We start from the raw sequence: 14,998 nt of genomic DNA on the forward strand, positions 1-14,998 counted from the left end.
TGCTAGTCATTGCAAACTTGCCATCAAGTTTTTTTCCCATGTCCACCATAGACAACGTTTTCCCTTATACCTTCATAAATTCCTTTGTTTTGAGACCTTAGTTTCAGAATGCTCTATATTGCATTCAAACTTGATGTGAAGTTCTATCATGTTACGGTCACTTTCCCAAAGGCTTCTTTATGGCAATGTTAGCAATGAGCCTATTCTCATTAAATTAAATCCAAAATAACCCCTACTCTAAATTGGCTCCTCAATGTACTCCTCCAAAATCCATCTTGTACATACAAATACATATGTAAATTGAAGTCCCTCATTACCTTATTATATGCATCTCTAATTTCCTGATTTATATCTACCGCACCCTATATTACCAATGCAGTTTGGAGGCCAACAAAGAACTCCTACTATTGTTTGCTGTTGGATTTCCAACCTAGGTCCCCAAAACATTACTTGAGTCTCTGGATTAACAGTCCAGCAAAATTACCACTCGGCTGTTGCTTCCCCATTGAGCACATCTTAACAACTGATTTTAGGATGACAGCAGCAGACATGGCTATCCCAAAAGTATTCAGTGAATAGGACAGGTATGGGAATAGATCCTGAGAAGGAGGAGGATGCAAGAGGTTTAATTTTGTATTCCTTGTCTGTCTTTTATAGCCATCTTTTTGTAGTTTTTAAGGTTAATAATATTCGTTATGTTGGATAAGTTATAAAACTGACATTCTGTGCAATTTCATAGCAGAGGAAAGCAATGATGGATCTTGGATCAGTAGAGAGCAAAGTTTGCAGTCACCACTCATGATGCAAACCCCACAGTTGACTTCCACTGTAATGAGAGAGGCGAAGAGGCTGAGACCTGAAGAAGAAAGTTATATGGGGGTATACCAAATGCCACAACAACATCAGCCTCCTGTGGACTACAAGTATGTATACAGTGGGTTTCATTACCCACATATACTGTTAATGTTTCCTTGATTATTCATAATTTGTAGACGCCTGTGTTGGACTGGGGTGTACAAAGTTAAAAATCACACAACACTAGGTTGTCGTCCAACAGGTTTATTTGGAAGCACTAGCTTTCAGAGTGCTGCTCCTTCATCTTTATGCTTTCTTTCTCTTCTTTTCCCTCACTTCATTTTTATCTCTCTCGTCCTCACATGCACCTTCAGATTGAGAAAAGAAAACTTTGTTTATTGATGATGCATGAGTGTTGCACCAATTGTGCAAGTACTATATCCAAACAGGAGTAGGTCTTCCCTTTGAAAAGATTTTTCCATTTAAATAGTTGGTTACAGATCTATATGATAGCTCCAGTTAACTGCCTTTGATCCATTTCCCTTGATACGATATAGTCTTGAAAATGTAATTCACGATGCATCCACAGATTGTGTTTTTGAGATTCTCACTATTCTTTATTTGAGCAATATTTCCTAATTTTGTACCTAAATGACTGCTCTAATTTTATTTTTGTTCTGGATTCCACTGGAGGAAGTATTTTTTCTATCTAACCTATTCAATTTTCCAGTAATTTTAAACACCCAGTGTTATTTTGGTGAAAGGGTGCAAATAATTAAGAGATTATTATGTTGACAAGACATGCCTTTTTGAATGTCTGATTTTAGTTCTAATGATTGGTAACTATAACTTGAATTTGCCTGAAGTGGTGAATCAGGCACCTGCAGGTTAAGAATCAAATATTAATTAGACACATACTGTGGAGCAGAATATGTAACTCATTTCCACTGAGTTTGCAGTTGACTAGCTGATATAAAACAGCTGATTTAATGATTATTCAGAGATTGAGGGTGAGAGCTCATGGGTGTCTGATTCTGGATATTAACGACAGAGGAATGCCAGTAGAGGAGCTGCAGAGGAAGAGGGATATATTTTATCCATAATGAGAAAGAGAGTAATCTGCCTTGCCATCCCATAAGCAATGCTGATCTGCCTGGCCATAAGTAATTCCCAGCCCATCCCCATTCTTTGTGAATAGCAAAGGGATCCGTTATCAATATGCTAATGATAAAGCATTCCCTTTTACCTGGCTATTTCAGTAAGGTTGAGTATTACAGCTTTCCTTAATTTTTTTTTGTTGAAGTCCTCAGATAATTAGCAGATTGTACACTGGTGGTGTTGGTGAACACTTGACCAAATGTCCCTGAAAGTCTCCCAATGTGTTTCAAAAGTCCTCTTCAAAAGTCTAGCAGCATATGATCAGCAAAGGGTGAAATTTCTTATAGTAGCATTTTAAATTTTCCATTAATCCTCCAGCTAGCTGGACAAAATTAGAAGATGACTTTAGTTCTAGTGCTAGCCAAGTGCTGTGTACCTGCCTTAATGCTTAGGAGCAACCTGTTTAAATGGCAGTCAGCTCCATCATGATCTTTCGGGCAAACGTTCCCAGCGCAAGCTTCAACTGTGTGTCAACCTAGTGATTTTTCATACACTCAAGCTCTTTGGTGCCTAAAATATCCAGGAAAAAGTTTCACCACCCCATTCTCTGAATATTTTAGAACTAATTCGCAGCTGTAACTAAATGTTTTATTTAATCAGTATTCAAGATCTATTTTAGCAGCTTCAAGGAAACTTGAAAAATTTATTTTGAAGATCTTTGCAGCAGATCTCCACAAGAAAGCTAAACAACATATTTTCAACTGAGTGTCTTGTAAAATAGAATATTTCCAGATGTGATTATATGTATTTGCATGTGTGAGATTATAACACAGTAATGTTTTAGAGTTCTTTAACTTTGAATTAGTGGAACAAATTAAGAATTCACTTTTGAGTTTATTATATATTTTATCTCTTTTGTCCAGTAGTCAGATGTCTTGGTTAATTGCCCAGAGACAGCAAGAGGAAGCAAGGCAACAAGAACGAGCTGCAATGAACTATGTTAAATTAAGATCTAATCTGCAACATGCTATGTAAGTATTGTACAATGCAAAATAACATTTTACATAATTGGAAAGTTAGAATTATTATCCTATCTTTGGTGCTTTTTTCAGTTTATTTAATCATTGCACCTGCTTAGATTTACTTATTAAATTAGAAACTGTGGTGAGCAGTCATGTTCCATTTATATTTGACTGTTACCAACTTTGTTTCCTTATGTTTCAATCCTTAATTCCATTTCTGAATATGTATGACCCACAACTTACCTGCTATTCACTGCTAATCACAGCATCATATGAAATCTTATTGGGCTTTATGAACCAAAAGTGCTCATTGCATTCCTGCATAATCCTGATGTAAAGATAACCGAAGTTGCTTTTCTCTACTTCAAATCAATAATTGCCAGCTTCAATAAGTGTTGCATCCTTCCTTTTCTTTGACTGCAAGGCAAGCTTCACTGCAGCCACAACCCTGAACTCCCGCTTTTCTTAACTTTTTTCCTATCTCTCTTCTCCTCCCGTCTAAGTTTATCTTGTTGTTGAATCATACCTCTTGCCCTTGTTACTAATCAACCATTGGCCACCCAATTTCTTTCTTTGCCCACATGCTAGTTGGTATTTTCAATGTTTCCCTCTTGTCCCTTGCTAATCTGCCACTATTACCCATTTTAAAAACAAATCTACTTTTGACCCTTCAGTCCTTACAAATTATCAACCCATCTCCAAATCACTTTCCTTTCTGTAATCTTTGAACTTTTAATAGCTTTACAAACCTATGACCACATTTTCTGTAATTTCATCTTTGAATTTCTCAAGTCCAGTTTCCAATCCAGCACAACACGAGTACAGTCCCAGTCAGAGTTGCAATTAAGGTCTTCAGAATGTGACATGATGCACGTGATGTGACTCTCCCTAAGCTTTCTCTGGTTGGTTGCAGTCTAACATGGTTTACCATATCATTGTCTTCCAAAGTTTGACCTTCATTAACCATCCCGAACTTGGTTCTACTCTTTGTTTACTCAGTTGTAATCAGCAAATGTCTGAGCGGATTCTCTTTGTAGCCCCACACAATTCACCCTCCCTCCCCTGCCCCACACCCCCCAACCCCACACCCCCCAACCACAACCCCACCCATATACATAAGCCATGACAGCAATAAGTCAGCATACAAAGGTTGTACAAACTCTCCCAACACCTCGGCATCCTTTGTGTTGTGAGACTGTCCAACATAAGGCATATGATACCTTCTTGTTAAACATCGTCTGTAGTCACTGTCTTTATACTCCGCCACAAACCATGTTCCATAGCCACCAATTCAGTTTCTCTTCCTTGCCATGTAACCTAAACTCGGCTATTAATAACTTTGATGTCTTCTTTGATGGTGAGATGTACTTCTAATCCCATATTCTGTCAATCATAATAAACAGTTTGTAACAGTGACCATTTCTTATCAACTTATTCAATGTTAAAAACCTTATAATGTCCAAGCCAATGTATTCTCTTTGGCCTATCTTCAACCACCTACCCTTCCCACCCCATAAACTTGAGCTAATCTGAACTTTTAATTGCATGTATCTAAACACACAAATACTAATCACTTATTGCTTACAGTTGCCTCAGTGTTCACCACTCCCATATTTATATTTGCTTCTCTGTGAAAACAAATAGCAAAGCAAATTTTAAAATTTTGTACTGTATCTCGATCTTCCTTTTTTAAATCAAATCATGTACCTTTTAATTAATAAATAGGTAAAAAAAACTGAGCTACAAGTGTCTGTACAATTGAGATGTAATACTCCAGCAATGCGTTCCTTTTTTTTTTAAAAAAAAGACAATGCTTTTGTCACTCTTTGAGCTTTCAAAAAGCCCTTTAACAGCTTAGTTAATACTAGTATCAGTCATCATACAAGAATTATTGAAGTAGATTACCAAACCTATTTTTCACATTGTTAGAATGTTTATATTTTGTTAATTGCCCCTCAAAGTGGTGGAGTAACTTGTGAAGACAGTAAGAACATAAATATTTGAAATATTCCCTGCATGGAAATGAATTGAATCTGACAGAAAATTTATTTATCCATTATCTAGTAAAAAAAATGGAAATGTTGTAGTTTGTCAAAGGCCCACCATTTCAGGCTTGGTCTATTGCTGTATGGTCCACACACATTAAAAATCCCCATTGCCCATTTCTCCTCCTTGTCTGTTTTTCCAAACCATCCTGGTGCATTGGTCAGGATAGCTTTTTAGTAGAGATTTCACAGATTATATTATTTTCTAGTCGACGTGGCACAGGTTTGATGGAGGATGATGAAGAGCCTATAGTGGAAGATGTAATGATGTCTTCGGAGGGTCGTATTGAAGATCTGAATGAGGGCATGGATTTTGACACCATCGGCATTGATTTGGTAATAAAATACAGAAAAAATTCAGATCAACTTTTAAAATTCCCATAATAATATTTACTGCAAGTTTTTTTTTCTCTTTCTAGCCACCATCTAAGAATAGACGTGAAAGAAATGAATTAAAACCAGATTTCTTTGACCCTGCCTCAATAATGGATGACTCGGTGAGTCTAAATGCCTTCTGTTAGCCTTCATGAAATGGGGTTAAAGGCGATGATATTTCAGGTGTCTGTATGGTCACGTGAGTTAAAATATGAACATTTTAGATTGCTCAGAAGCCTGATCGCAACCTAGTGATTGAGAAAGGTGTAAAATAAGCACTTTTGATGAAAAGTGGCGTGGATGGTAAATAATAGAGAAATCAAAATTATTTTTAAGAAATATGTTTTGTATCCTCCAGGAAAAAAAAATAATGTTCTCATATGGACACATTGAATACTTATGAATTTTGGCAGTTTGTACCAGCAGCTTTTATCACAGGAGTCCTTGGCTGTACATAAATAAATTTCCCTTATTCCACAACAAGAGATGATGATGATGATGATGATTCAATGTATGTTGAACCAACACTTCACTTGGCTTGTGAGGAGGGTCAGGAATCCTCTCTGGTAGCTCATCAAAGTAACTTTCTAATTTGTCATGAGAAAGAAAAACTATAAAAGTTCTTAGCTACAAATCTACAAACTGGAAAAGTGCACCAATTTCAAAAATAACAGAAAATGCTGGAATATCTCAGCAGGCCTAGTAGAATCTATGGCAAGAAACAGTTAGTATTTCTGGTTTTGTCATCCTTTTGGTTCCAAAGAAGAGTCATATTCAATTTGAAACATTAACTCTGTTTCCCTCTTTGCATATTTTGCCAGACTTTGTTAAATTCTCCAGCAGTTTGTACTTAGATTTCCAACACCTGTATTTTAATATTACACACATTTTAAACTCTTGTTTCATGTATGAATGGAGCATTGAGATATTGCTTCAGGAAAAGAACAGTCTCAATGTTCCCATTCATCATAAGTTGAGCATTTCCTTTCCTGTCATTTTTATATTCATTTATTTCAAGTCAACTTTTAGTAGCTAAGGTGAATTTATTTGTGAATAAACATTCTGGCCAGAGGGCTGTTTGGAGTGTTTTGAATTGGCAACAATGAAGTTGGGTATTGTTGAATAATATGTTCTACTTTCTTGATGGAAGTAGTATGTATTGTGATAAATTATAATATATTTTAGATTAGATTAGATTCCTTACAGTGTGGAAACAGGCCCTTCGTCCCAAAAGTCCACACCGACTCTCCGAAGAATAACTCACCCAGAACCATTCCCCTCTGACTAATGCATCTAACACGATGGGCAATTTAGAATGGCCAATTCACCTGACCTGTACATCTTTGGACTGTGGGAGGAAACCGGAGCACCCAGAGGGGTGCTCATGCAGACACTGGGAGAATGTGCAAACTCCACACAGACCGTCATCTGAGGCTGGAATCGAACCTGGGACTCTGGTGCTGTGAGGCGGCAGTGCTAACCACTGAGCCACCGTGCCGCCCTACAAAATACATCAGTAATTCTCACTGCAGTTGAATATTTGAATCCCTTTAGTCAGTACTTGTTTTGATCAATTGGTCATAGCATTGAGTATAGGAGTTGGGAGGTCATATTGCGTCTGTACAGGACATTGGTTAGGCCACTTTCAGAATATTGCGTGCAATTCTGCTCTCCTTCCTATCGGAAGGATGTTGTGAAACGTGAAAGGGTTCAGAAAAGATTTACAAGCATGTTGCCAGGTTGGAGGATTTCAATTATATGGAGAGGGTGAATAGGCTGGAGCTGTTTTCTCTGGAGCCTTGGAGGCTGAGCGGTGACCTTACAGAGGTGTATAAAATCATGACTGGGCATGAATCAGGTAAATAGACAAGGTCCTTTCTCTGGGGTGAAGGAGTCCATAACTGGAGGGTATAAGTTTCGGGTGAGAGGGGAAAGATATAAAAGAGACCTAAGGGTTTTCATGCAGACATTGGTCCGTGTATGAGCTACCAGAGGAAGTGGTGGAGGCTGGTACAATTATAGCATTTAAAAGGCATCTGGGTGGGTATATGAATACACCATAAGACATAGGAGTGGAGGTAAGGCCATTCAGCACATTGAGTCCACTCTGCCATTTAATCATGGCTGATGAACATTTTAACTCTACCCGCACTCTCCCCGTAACCCTTAATTCCTTGCGAGATCAAGAATTGATCAATCTCTGCCTTGAAGACATTTAACATCCCGGCCTCCACTGCACTCTGGCAATGAATTCCACAGGCCCATCACTCTCACTGAAGAAATGTCTCCTCATTTCCATTCTAAATTGATCCCCTCTAATTCTAAGGCTGTGTCCATGGGTCCTCGTCTCCCCACCTAACGGAAACAACTCTCCAGTATCCACCCTTTCTAAGCCATGGTTTATCTTGTAAGTTTCTGTTAGATTTCCCCTCAACCTTCTAAACTTTAATGAATACAGTCCCATGATCCTCAGCCATTCATCATATGTTAGGTCTTCCATTCCAGGGTGAAAGTGAGTACTGCAGATGCTGGGGATCAGAGTCAAGATTAGAGTGGTGCTGTCCGAGAACCAGGAAAATCGAGGTTTCAGGCAACAGCCTTTCATCAGGAATGAGGCTGGGAGCCTCAGGGGTGGAGAGACAAATGGGAAGGGGATGGGGCTTGGGGAAAGGTAGCTGAGAGTACAATAGGTGATGGAGGTGGAGGTGAAGATGATAGGTCAGAGAGGAGGGTGGAGCGGATAGGTGGGAAGGAAGGTTTACAGATGGGACAGGTCATGAGGACGGTGTTGAGCTGGAAGGTTGCAACTGGGGTAAGGTGGGGACATCTCTGGGATACCTGTACCAATCGATCCCACTGCCCCGTGACTGCACATTTCAACTCCCCCTCCCAATCTGCCGAGGACATGCAGGTCCTGGGCTCCTCCATCGCCACTCCCTTACCACCCGATGCCTGGAGGAAGCACACCTCATCCTCCGCCTCAGGCCTCTTCAACCCCATGGCATCAATGTGGACTTCACCAGTTTCCTTATTTCCCCTCTTCCCACCTTACCCCAGTTCCAACCTTCCAGTTCAGCATCATCCTCATGACCTGTCCCATCTGTCAATCTTCATTCCCACCTATATGCTCCACCCTGCTCTGCAACCTATCACCTTCACCCCCACCTCCATCCACCTATTGCACTCTCAGCTACTAAATGGGGCCTAACTAGAACTTTTTAAAGTCTCAGGAGCACGTTGCTGCTTTTATATTCTAACCCTCTTGAGATAAATGTCAACATTACATTCGCTTTCTTAATCACAGACACGATCTGCAAGTTAACCTTTAGAGAATAGGAAGGGTTGAGAGGGATATGGCCCAAGTGCAGGCAAATGGCACTAGATTAGGTTAGGATGAGTTGGACCGAAGAGTTTGTTTACATGCTGTACATATCTATGACTGTGACTGTAGTTATTCAAAATGTCCACTGGATGGCAGGTGAGCCATCTTATTCCAAGAACACTAAACTGAAAACAATTATATAGCATACAAATACAAATTTAATGTTCAAATCCATTTGAAGTTTGATTGAAAGTTTCTGATTATAACATTATCTGTATATTATATTGCAAATGCTATGTTACAATATTTTAAAGTTGATTTTCCAGAATTACTATAGTTGTAATTTTCAGCTAAAACAAAAGTTATCTTTTCTCTCTTTTAGGTCCTTGGAGTTTCAATGTTCTGAGGAAATGTCATTGTATGAATGATTGAGAGGTAGTTTTAAAAGAAGTATTTTGGTTAATGCAGTTAAAATATTAAAACTGTACAGATTTTCTCCTTTCAGGAGAATGCTTAATGGAGTTGTTCACTGTCCACCTAGATTAAGTGCTTTGAAGAGGCAGTTTGTTGCCTGATAAATTGATATTTTAAGAGACTGTAAAATTATGGAAGCAAGTTAAATTCCTTCCAGTAGTGCCACTGTATTGTGTCTCTGATTAAATGAGCTTCGTGTAGTATGTTTGAAAGTTTCTCTAAACAATTATTTGACTTGTTAGAGTTTGGGAATAGGGAACTAAATTTTAAATAAAAAAATATATATATGATTGGTGCTGATTTTATAATTGCAAATCTTGTTCAGTTTTTCATACTTTGAAATTCCAAACAGAAGGACGAGGTTTAAAAATTATAATTAAAATTAACAGCGTCTAAAATAGCATGGATATTCATGCTTAAGTAATTTTTAAATTTGTATTTTATATTTTATTCACATCTGTCTTTGCAAGCAATCTTCAGGTTAAATGAACTACAGCTGGTCATAGTACAGTTTGTTTTAATAATGTAAATTAGTTTGAAGATATTAGACACCAAGAAAATTACCCATTTATGTTATTCCTTAAATATGGGTTATGTTTTTAATTTTTATGGTAAATTTTCCGTCATAATTATAAAGTTTCTAATAATTCATAGAATGCTTTTCAACATTGTTCTGCAGTACTCTGGCAGCTGGTTATTTTATCAACTCTATGTTGACATTAACTTATAATAAAAAAAAAGTACATGACACTTCTTGCCGGTCTTGTTTCATCTATCAAGGTTTTTTCTTTAAATCATTCCATGCCTTAAACTGCTTGCAGTACATAATCCCCCAAATCCATCTCCTGCAAAATATTTTGTTTATTTCAATTCAATAAATATTCAGCTTTATTTGCCAAATTTAAAAACTTGGCTTTTGCATCAAATTTTATTATTAGTTCATTAGATAAACCATGAATAAATGGTTGTCTTTTGAAGAATAGTTTGCTTTTACACACTTTAAGAACATTGTTCATATTTGGCAGTACTGCCATTAGTACACCACTGCGTTAAAGAACTGCTGGGGACTGTATATATGATTTTTAAAATAAGTGAAAGCAGACTTTTCTACTTTTAAAAAAAAGTTTGTTTCGTTGTAAAGGCAGTTCATCAACTGTATGTTTTCAACCGACTGAAATGTTTTATATTTACCTTATCCTGTTGGCCTCCATATTTTGTTGTTCATTGTACTGTTCTGATTTGTATTTATGTCATGAAACAGTAACTTTTTGAATAAAATTTAAACTATAAGGTTGTGCAATGGTATTCATTGTACAGTGATGTTGCAGAAGAATGTGTGTATCAGGGTAAAATAGGGATTGGCAATAAATACCAGCCTTGCCAGTGACACTGTCAACCTATTTTTTTCAAATAAAATGTTTCCTTTGAGAAGAAAGATAAGATTATGTATCTGCAACTAACATTTTGAAATTGAATTACATAAATCTTTTGCAATGTGAAAGTGGACAGGATTGAGTCTTAAAAGTATGCCCAGAATTAACAAGCTTATAGAAATAAAAGAAACTAACACATGAGAAATATAGTAAAAGGATGCTGAGAATACATTTGCATTGGGAACTGTATACGACGTTCACCAGATGAAGCCATTTGTCCTATAGCATAATAAATATAATAAATTGGGCCTATATTCTCTGGAATTGAGAAGAGTGGAAGGTGGCCTCACGAGAGTCTGAAGGGGTATAATGGGCTAAAGTTTTAGAAATTATTTCTGCTAATCAGGGAACCTAATACATTGTTGCAGTCTTAGGTTAATGTCCAACTACATGGAAGTCGAATGAAAAATTCTCTTGTCAAATTCTCTCTCTACTTCACTGAAACATGTGAATCTTAGGAATTCTTTGTCCAAAGAGATGTAAATGTTTTATCATTGAATATGTTTAAAATTGGGAAAGACAAATTTTTTTGGTGTCTCAGAGAATCCTGGTACAAACAGGAAGCAGGAAATGGAATTATGAAGCCCAAGATCAAGCATGATCAGACTGATTGACAGAAGGGGCTTGGCAGATTGTATTATCTGCAGCTCCTATCTTATGTTCTTAAGGCAAAGCAAAACTTGGAAACAAACACAATCACAGATGCAAAACCTAAATCAGTTTTTTTTTCACTACAACAACGAGTGCAGTCAGACCAGATGTACAAAACTCAGAGATTTTAATGCAATAAGAATGACCACATATAGCAATCTGTTCAGAAAGGTATATGCTTCTTGTTTAACCAAATAGTAATAATCAAAATTTGCCTTTAACAAAGTAGTTGACAAATAATCTCGAACAACAATGCACCCATTTTTCTTCTGTCCTGAGTTATGTAATGGAATCAAATATCAGGAATAGGTTTAAGGACCTGAATGACACCCCAATAAACAGCAGTCCTGCATTTGGAAAGAAAAACTAGACAGTGTAATTATTTCACAAATGGTGTCAAAATATTAATCATCAGATTGATAATGAAGTAGAAAAGTGTTGGAAATCAAATATTCAATTTTTTTTGGCTTTTTTCCTTTCAGTAAAGTTAATTTATGGTTTAGTCTTATGTCATACAATTTTTATACATATTTTAAAAAGATCAGGAAAACACAAACAAGAGGCTTATATCATTGCTGCTAATCTACCAAAAGTAACACAAACTTTTGTTCAACCCTAGACAAGAGTAGAATACCATCTGTGTAAAACAAAAAAGGGTTTTCTTGTAGGAGGAGGAGCCTTTGGTGCAAAACATGAGGAAAATGTCATGCCAAGGCTTGGAAATACAACATACAGCTTAGCATGCATTTGCTCTCAAGTAAACGCACGATCAGGTCAATGTTCATGGCATCCAATTCAACAGATTCCTTAACCAGGTTGCTTGTGATGAAGGGGAGACATGTGACTTCTGCAATCAAACTTATTCTAGCACAAATCACTTTCAAGAAAATAACTTTTCAGGAGGCAAATAATTGTACTTCCACTGTGTTCTAACTTTGAGATTAAAATCAAAGTTTGCAATGTGTCAACAAGTGACAATATCAATTATCTATTGAGTGCACAGCACAGAGACCATTTGGCCCAGTTCATTCCGTAACAACCTACCATCCTACTTCATCTTACTGTAACCATAAATCCTCTTCCTTTCTACCATATTCTTATCTCGCTTTCCTTTTAATACATCTATGCTACTGGATTCAATTATTCTTTTTGGCTTCAATTATTCTTTTTGGAAGTACGTGTCACATTCTTAGCAGCTTAGGTAAATAAGTTTTGGCTGAATTTCATATTAGGCTTAGTAGTGATTATATTCTGGTAAAGATCTCTAGTTTTGGATTCTCCCTTGAACACAAACATTTTTTCATCTAACTTGTCAAATTCTTTCATTATGCTCTATCTGATTACTTTCAACATTGATCTCCTGGTACGAATATCCTTTCAATCCTTTCATCATTGTGAATCTCCTGGCAGGTGTAGCTCCAAGTGGCAACAATACCTTTATATCTTTCTTGTGACATTGATATAAAATTATGCACACTTCTACCAATTTTGATCTAACCTAGTTAAGTGCAAGTTTTATATAGACTTATCTGCTTTTTCCTTTTATCTCTTGAGAAAATAATCCTCAATCTTTTGAAATTGTCCAACAGGTTCTTGCAACCTAAATGGATGAATGATTTGGAGATGTCTGTGTTGGACTGGGGTGTACAAAGTTAAAAATCACACAACACCAGGTTATAGTCCAACAGATTTAATTGGAAGCACACTAGCTTTTGGAGCGACGCTGATGAAGGAGCGTCGCTCCGAAAGCTAGTGTGCTTCCAATTAAACTTGTTGGACTATAACCTGGTGTTGTGTGATTTTTAACTAAATGGATGAAAGCAGTCTGGCAGGGTGGAAGGGCAAACTGTTCATGCCCTTGTACAGAAAGTCATTCAAGCAAGTGATGACAGAGGATAATATTGTCAGATGAATGGACACAATTAGCTACAGCTGACAGTGAGAGCTCAAAATGTTGTCTTGCCTGCCCGGTGCTGGAGTTCTGGACATCTGTGTTGGGCTGAGGAGGAATTTTGCAGTGAGAAGCAAAGGATATGTGGTTGGGGTATACATAGGTACCAGTGACATAGATGGAACGAGAAAAGGGGTTCTGTTGAGGGAATAGAAGTAGCTAAAGACAGAATGTTCAAGGCAGAAACCTCTGGATTATTATCTGAGCCATGAGAAAATTGGCATTTGACGTGAATATATTGCTTAAAGATTAGTGAGCGAGAAATGGGTTTTGAATAGTAGCAGCAGTATTGGAGATATTTAAAACTATACTGTTAGGGTGGTATTCATCTGAACTGTGCTGGAACCAGTGAATCATGTAACTGGGGCAGTAGAAAGAACTTGTGGTGTAGGAGATAACAACATGGATAGTGGATTGCTTAGGTAAGTGGGTAGGCATAAATAGGAGAAAGTGAGGACTGCAGATGCTGGAGACCAGAGTTGAAAAATGTGGTGCTGGAAAAACACAGCAGGCCAGGCAGCATCCGAGGAGCAGGAGAATCGACATTAGGCCTGAAACGTCAATTCTCCTGCTTCTTGGATGCTGCCTGGCCTGCTGTGTTTTTCCAGCACATTTTTCAACGGTAGGCATAAATAGGTAACTTTATTAAGAAGTTGTTACTAATGATGTCACAATCTGTATTGAGGCCTCAATTATTTACAATTTACACAAATGACATGGCTGAAGGCATGTTTCAAAATTTGTTTTTGATACTTTCCTACCTTTGCAACCTGTGAAGAGAACATAAAGTCTGCAGTGGGATATGGAGTCAGTGTGTGGGCAAACATTTGGCAATTGGAATACAGTGAGAAAATGTGAATTTGTTTTTCTTTTCTCCTTGTCAAAGTAAACAATATTATTTTAAGTAGATAGAAATTGCGGAAATTTCAAGTACAAACAAATATGTTTGACCTCGTACATAAACATAAAGGGCTTGTCATGTCATTAGGAAGGCAGATGAACTGTTATGTATTAGAAGAGGAATGGAATATATGTGAAGATGTTTTTCCACATTTTGGGCATTGGTGAGACCACATCTGGAGTACTTTTACAATTTTGGACTCTTGTTTAAGAATATTGTTAGGAGCAGTTCAGAGAAGGTTCTCTCAGCTGATTATCTTACCAAGAAAGTTAGGACTAACTGGATCTCTACCAATTGAAGTTTAGAAGAGTGAAGGGTGATCGTATTAAAGCAGAAGAACCTGAGGGAACTTGAATGGATGGTGCTGAAATGACGTTCCTCTATTGAGAGAGTGTAGGGCTAAGTGTGTTTTTTGGAAATAGAGATTCTTCTGTTTAAGACAGGTGAGAAAGTTGTTTCTTTCAGATGGAACTCTCTCCCCTAAAGAATGGTGCAGGCAAGGTCATTGTATATTTTTAAAGCAGTGGTAGACAGATTTTTGAATATTGGTATTAGTGTTCAATGAGAATGTGGAATTGACCATAATCAAATCAGCCATGATCTTTGAATGGCAGAACTGGATTGCAACCAAATGGCGTTGTACTCCCAGGGTCTTGGGTTGATTTTTCTTACTAACTAGTCTTATGTTTTGGTGATTTGTTTATTTCTGTCCCCTTTTTGTACCTAATTCATATTATATAGCGGTATGTGGCCTCCTTATTCTTCCTGAAATGCATTTTTAGCACAAAAATATGTGTTGAAATTCATTGCCAGTTAACCCATGTTACAAGCTATTAATAATATCCAATATTTATTAGACTTGCCAATTTGTTATTGCTGCAGATTTTAAAATTGTACTTCAAATTTTCAAGTCCAAATCACTGATGTAAAT

At 37.2% G+C, this 14,998-nt stretch overlaps 1 protein-coding gene and 1 long non-coding RNA gene across 6 annotated transcripts in view; one reads left to right on the top strand and one right to left on the bottom strand.

The window, feature by feature from the left end:
* The window catches only part of LOC122557312 (STAG2 cohesin complex component b), a 164,017-nt gene extending 153,591 nt beyond the window's left edge, over nt 1–10,426 (top strand). For 3 of the 5 annotated variants that reach the window (XM_043704885.2, XM_043704889.2, XM_087991971.1), the window contains 5 exons: nt 740–923; nt 2,817–2,924; nt 5,170–5,296; nt 5,380–5,457; nt 9,040–10,426. In XM_043704885.2, coding sequence (XP_043560820.1) covers nt 740–923; nt 2,817–2,924; nt 5,170–5,296; nt 5,380–5,457; nt 9,040–9,063 — 521 coding nt within the window. In that variant the 3' untranslated portion in view covers nt 9,064–10,426. The remainder of the gene's footprint in view (nt 1–739; nt 924–2,816; nt 2,925–5,169; nt 5,297–5,379; nt 5,458–9,039) is intronic. The other 2 variants (XM_043704887.2, XM_043704886.2) reach the window with 2 other exon arrangements.
* The window catches only part of LOC122557315 (uncharacterized), a 38,054-nt gene continuing 24,099 nt past the window's right edge, over nt 1,044–14,998 (bottom strand). Inside the window, exon 4 of the long non-coding RNA XR_006313796.2 lies at nt 1,044–1,163. This is a non-coding gene — a long non-coding RNA (uncharacterized LOC122557315). The remainder of the gene's footprint in view (nt 1,164–14,998) is intronic.

The sequence above is a fragment of the Chiloscyllium plagiosum genome, unplaced genomic scaffold, assembly GCF_037043375.1.
Source record: "Chiloscyllium plagiosum isolate Xiang-an unplaced genomic scaffold, Cpla_swu_hap1 HiC_scaffold_11, whole genome shotgun sequence".
In the NCBI taxonomy this organism is placed as follows: domain Eukaryota; kingdom Metazoa; phylum Chordata; class Chondrichthyes; order Orectolobiformes; family Hemiscylliidae; genus Chiloscyllium; species Chiloscyllium plagiosum.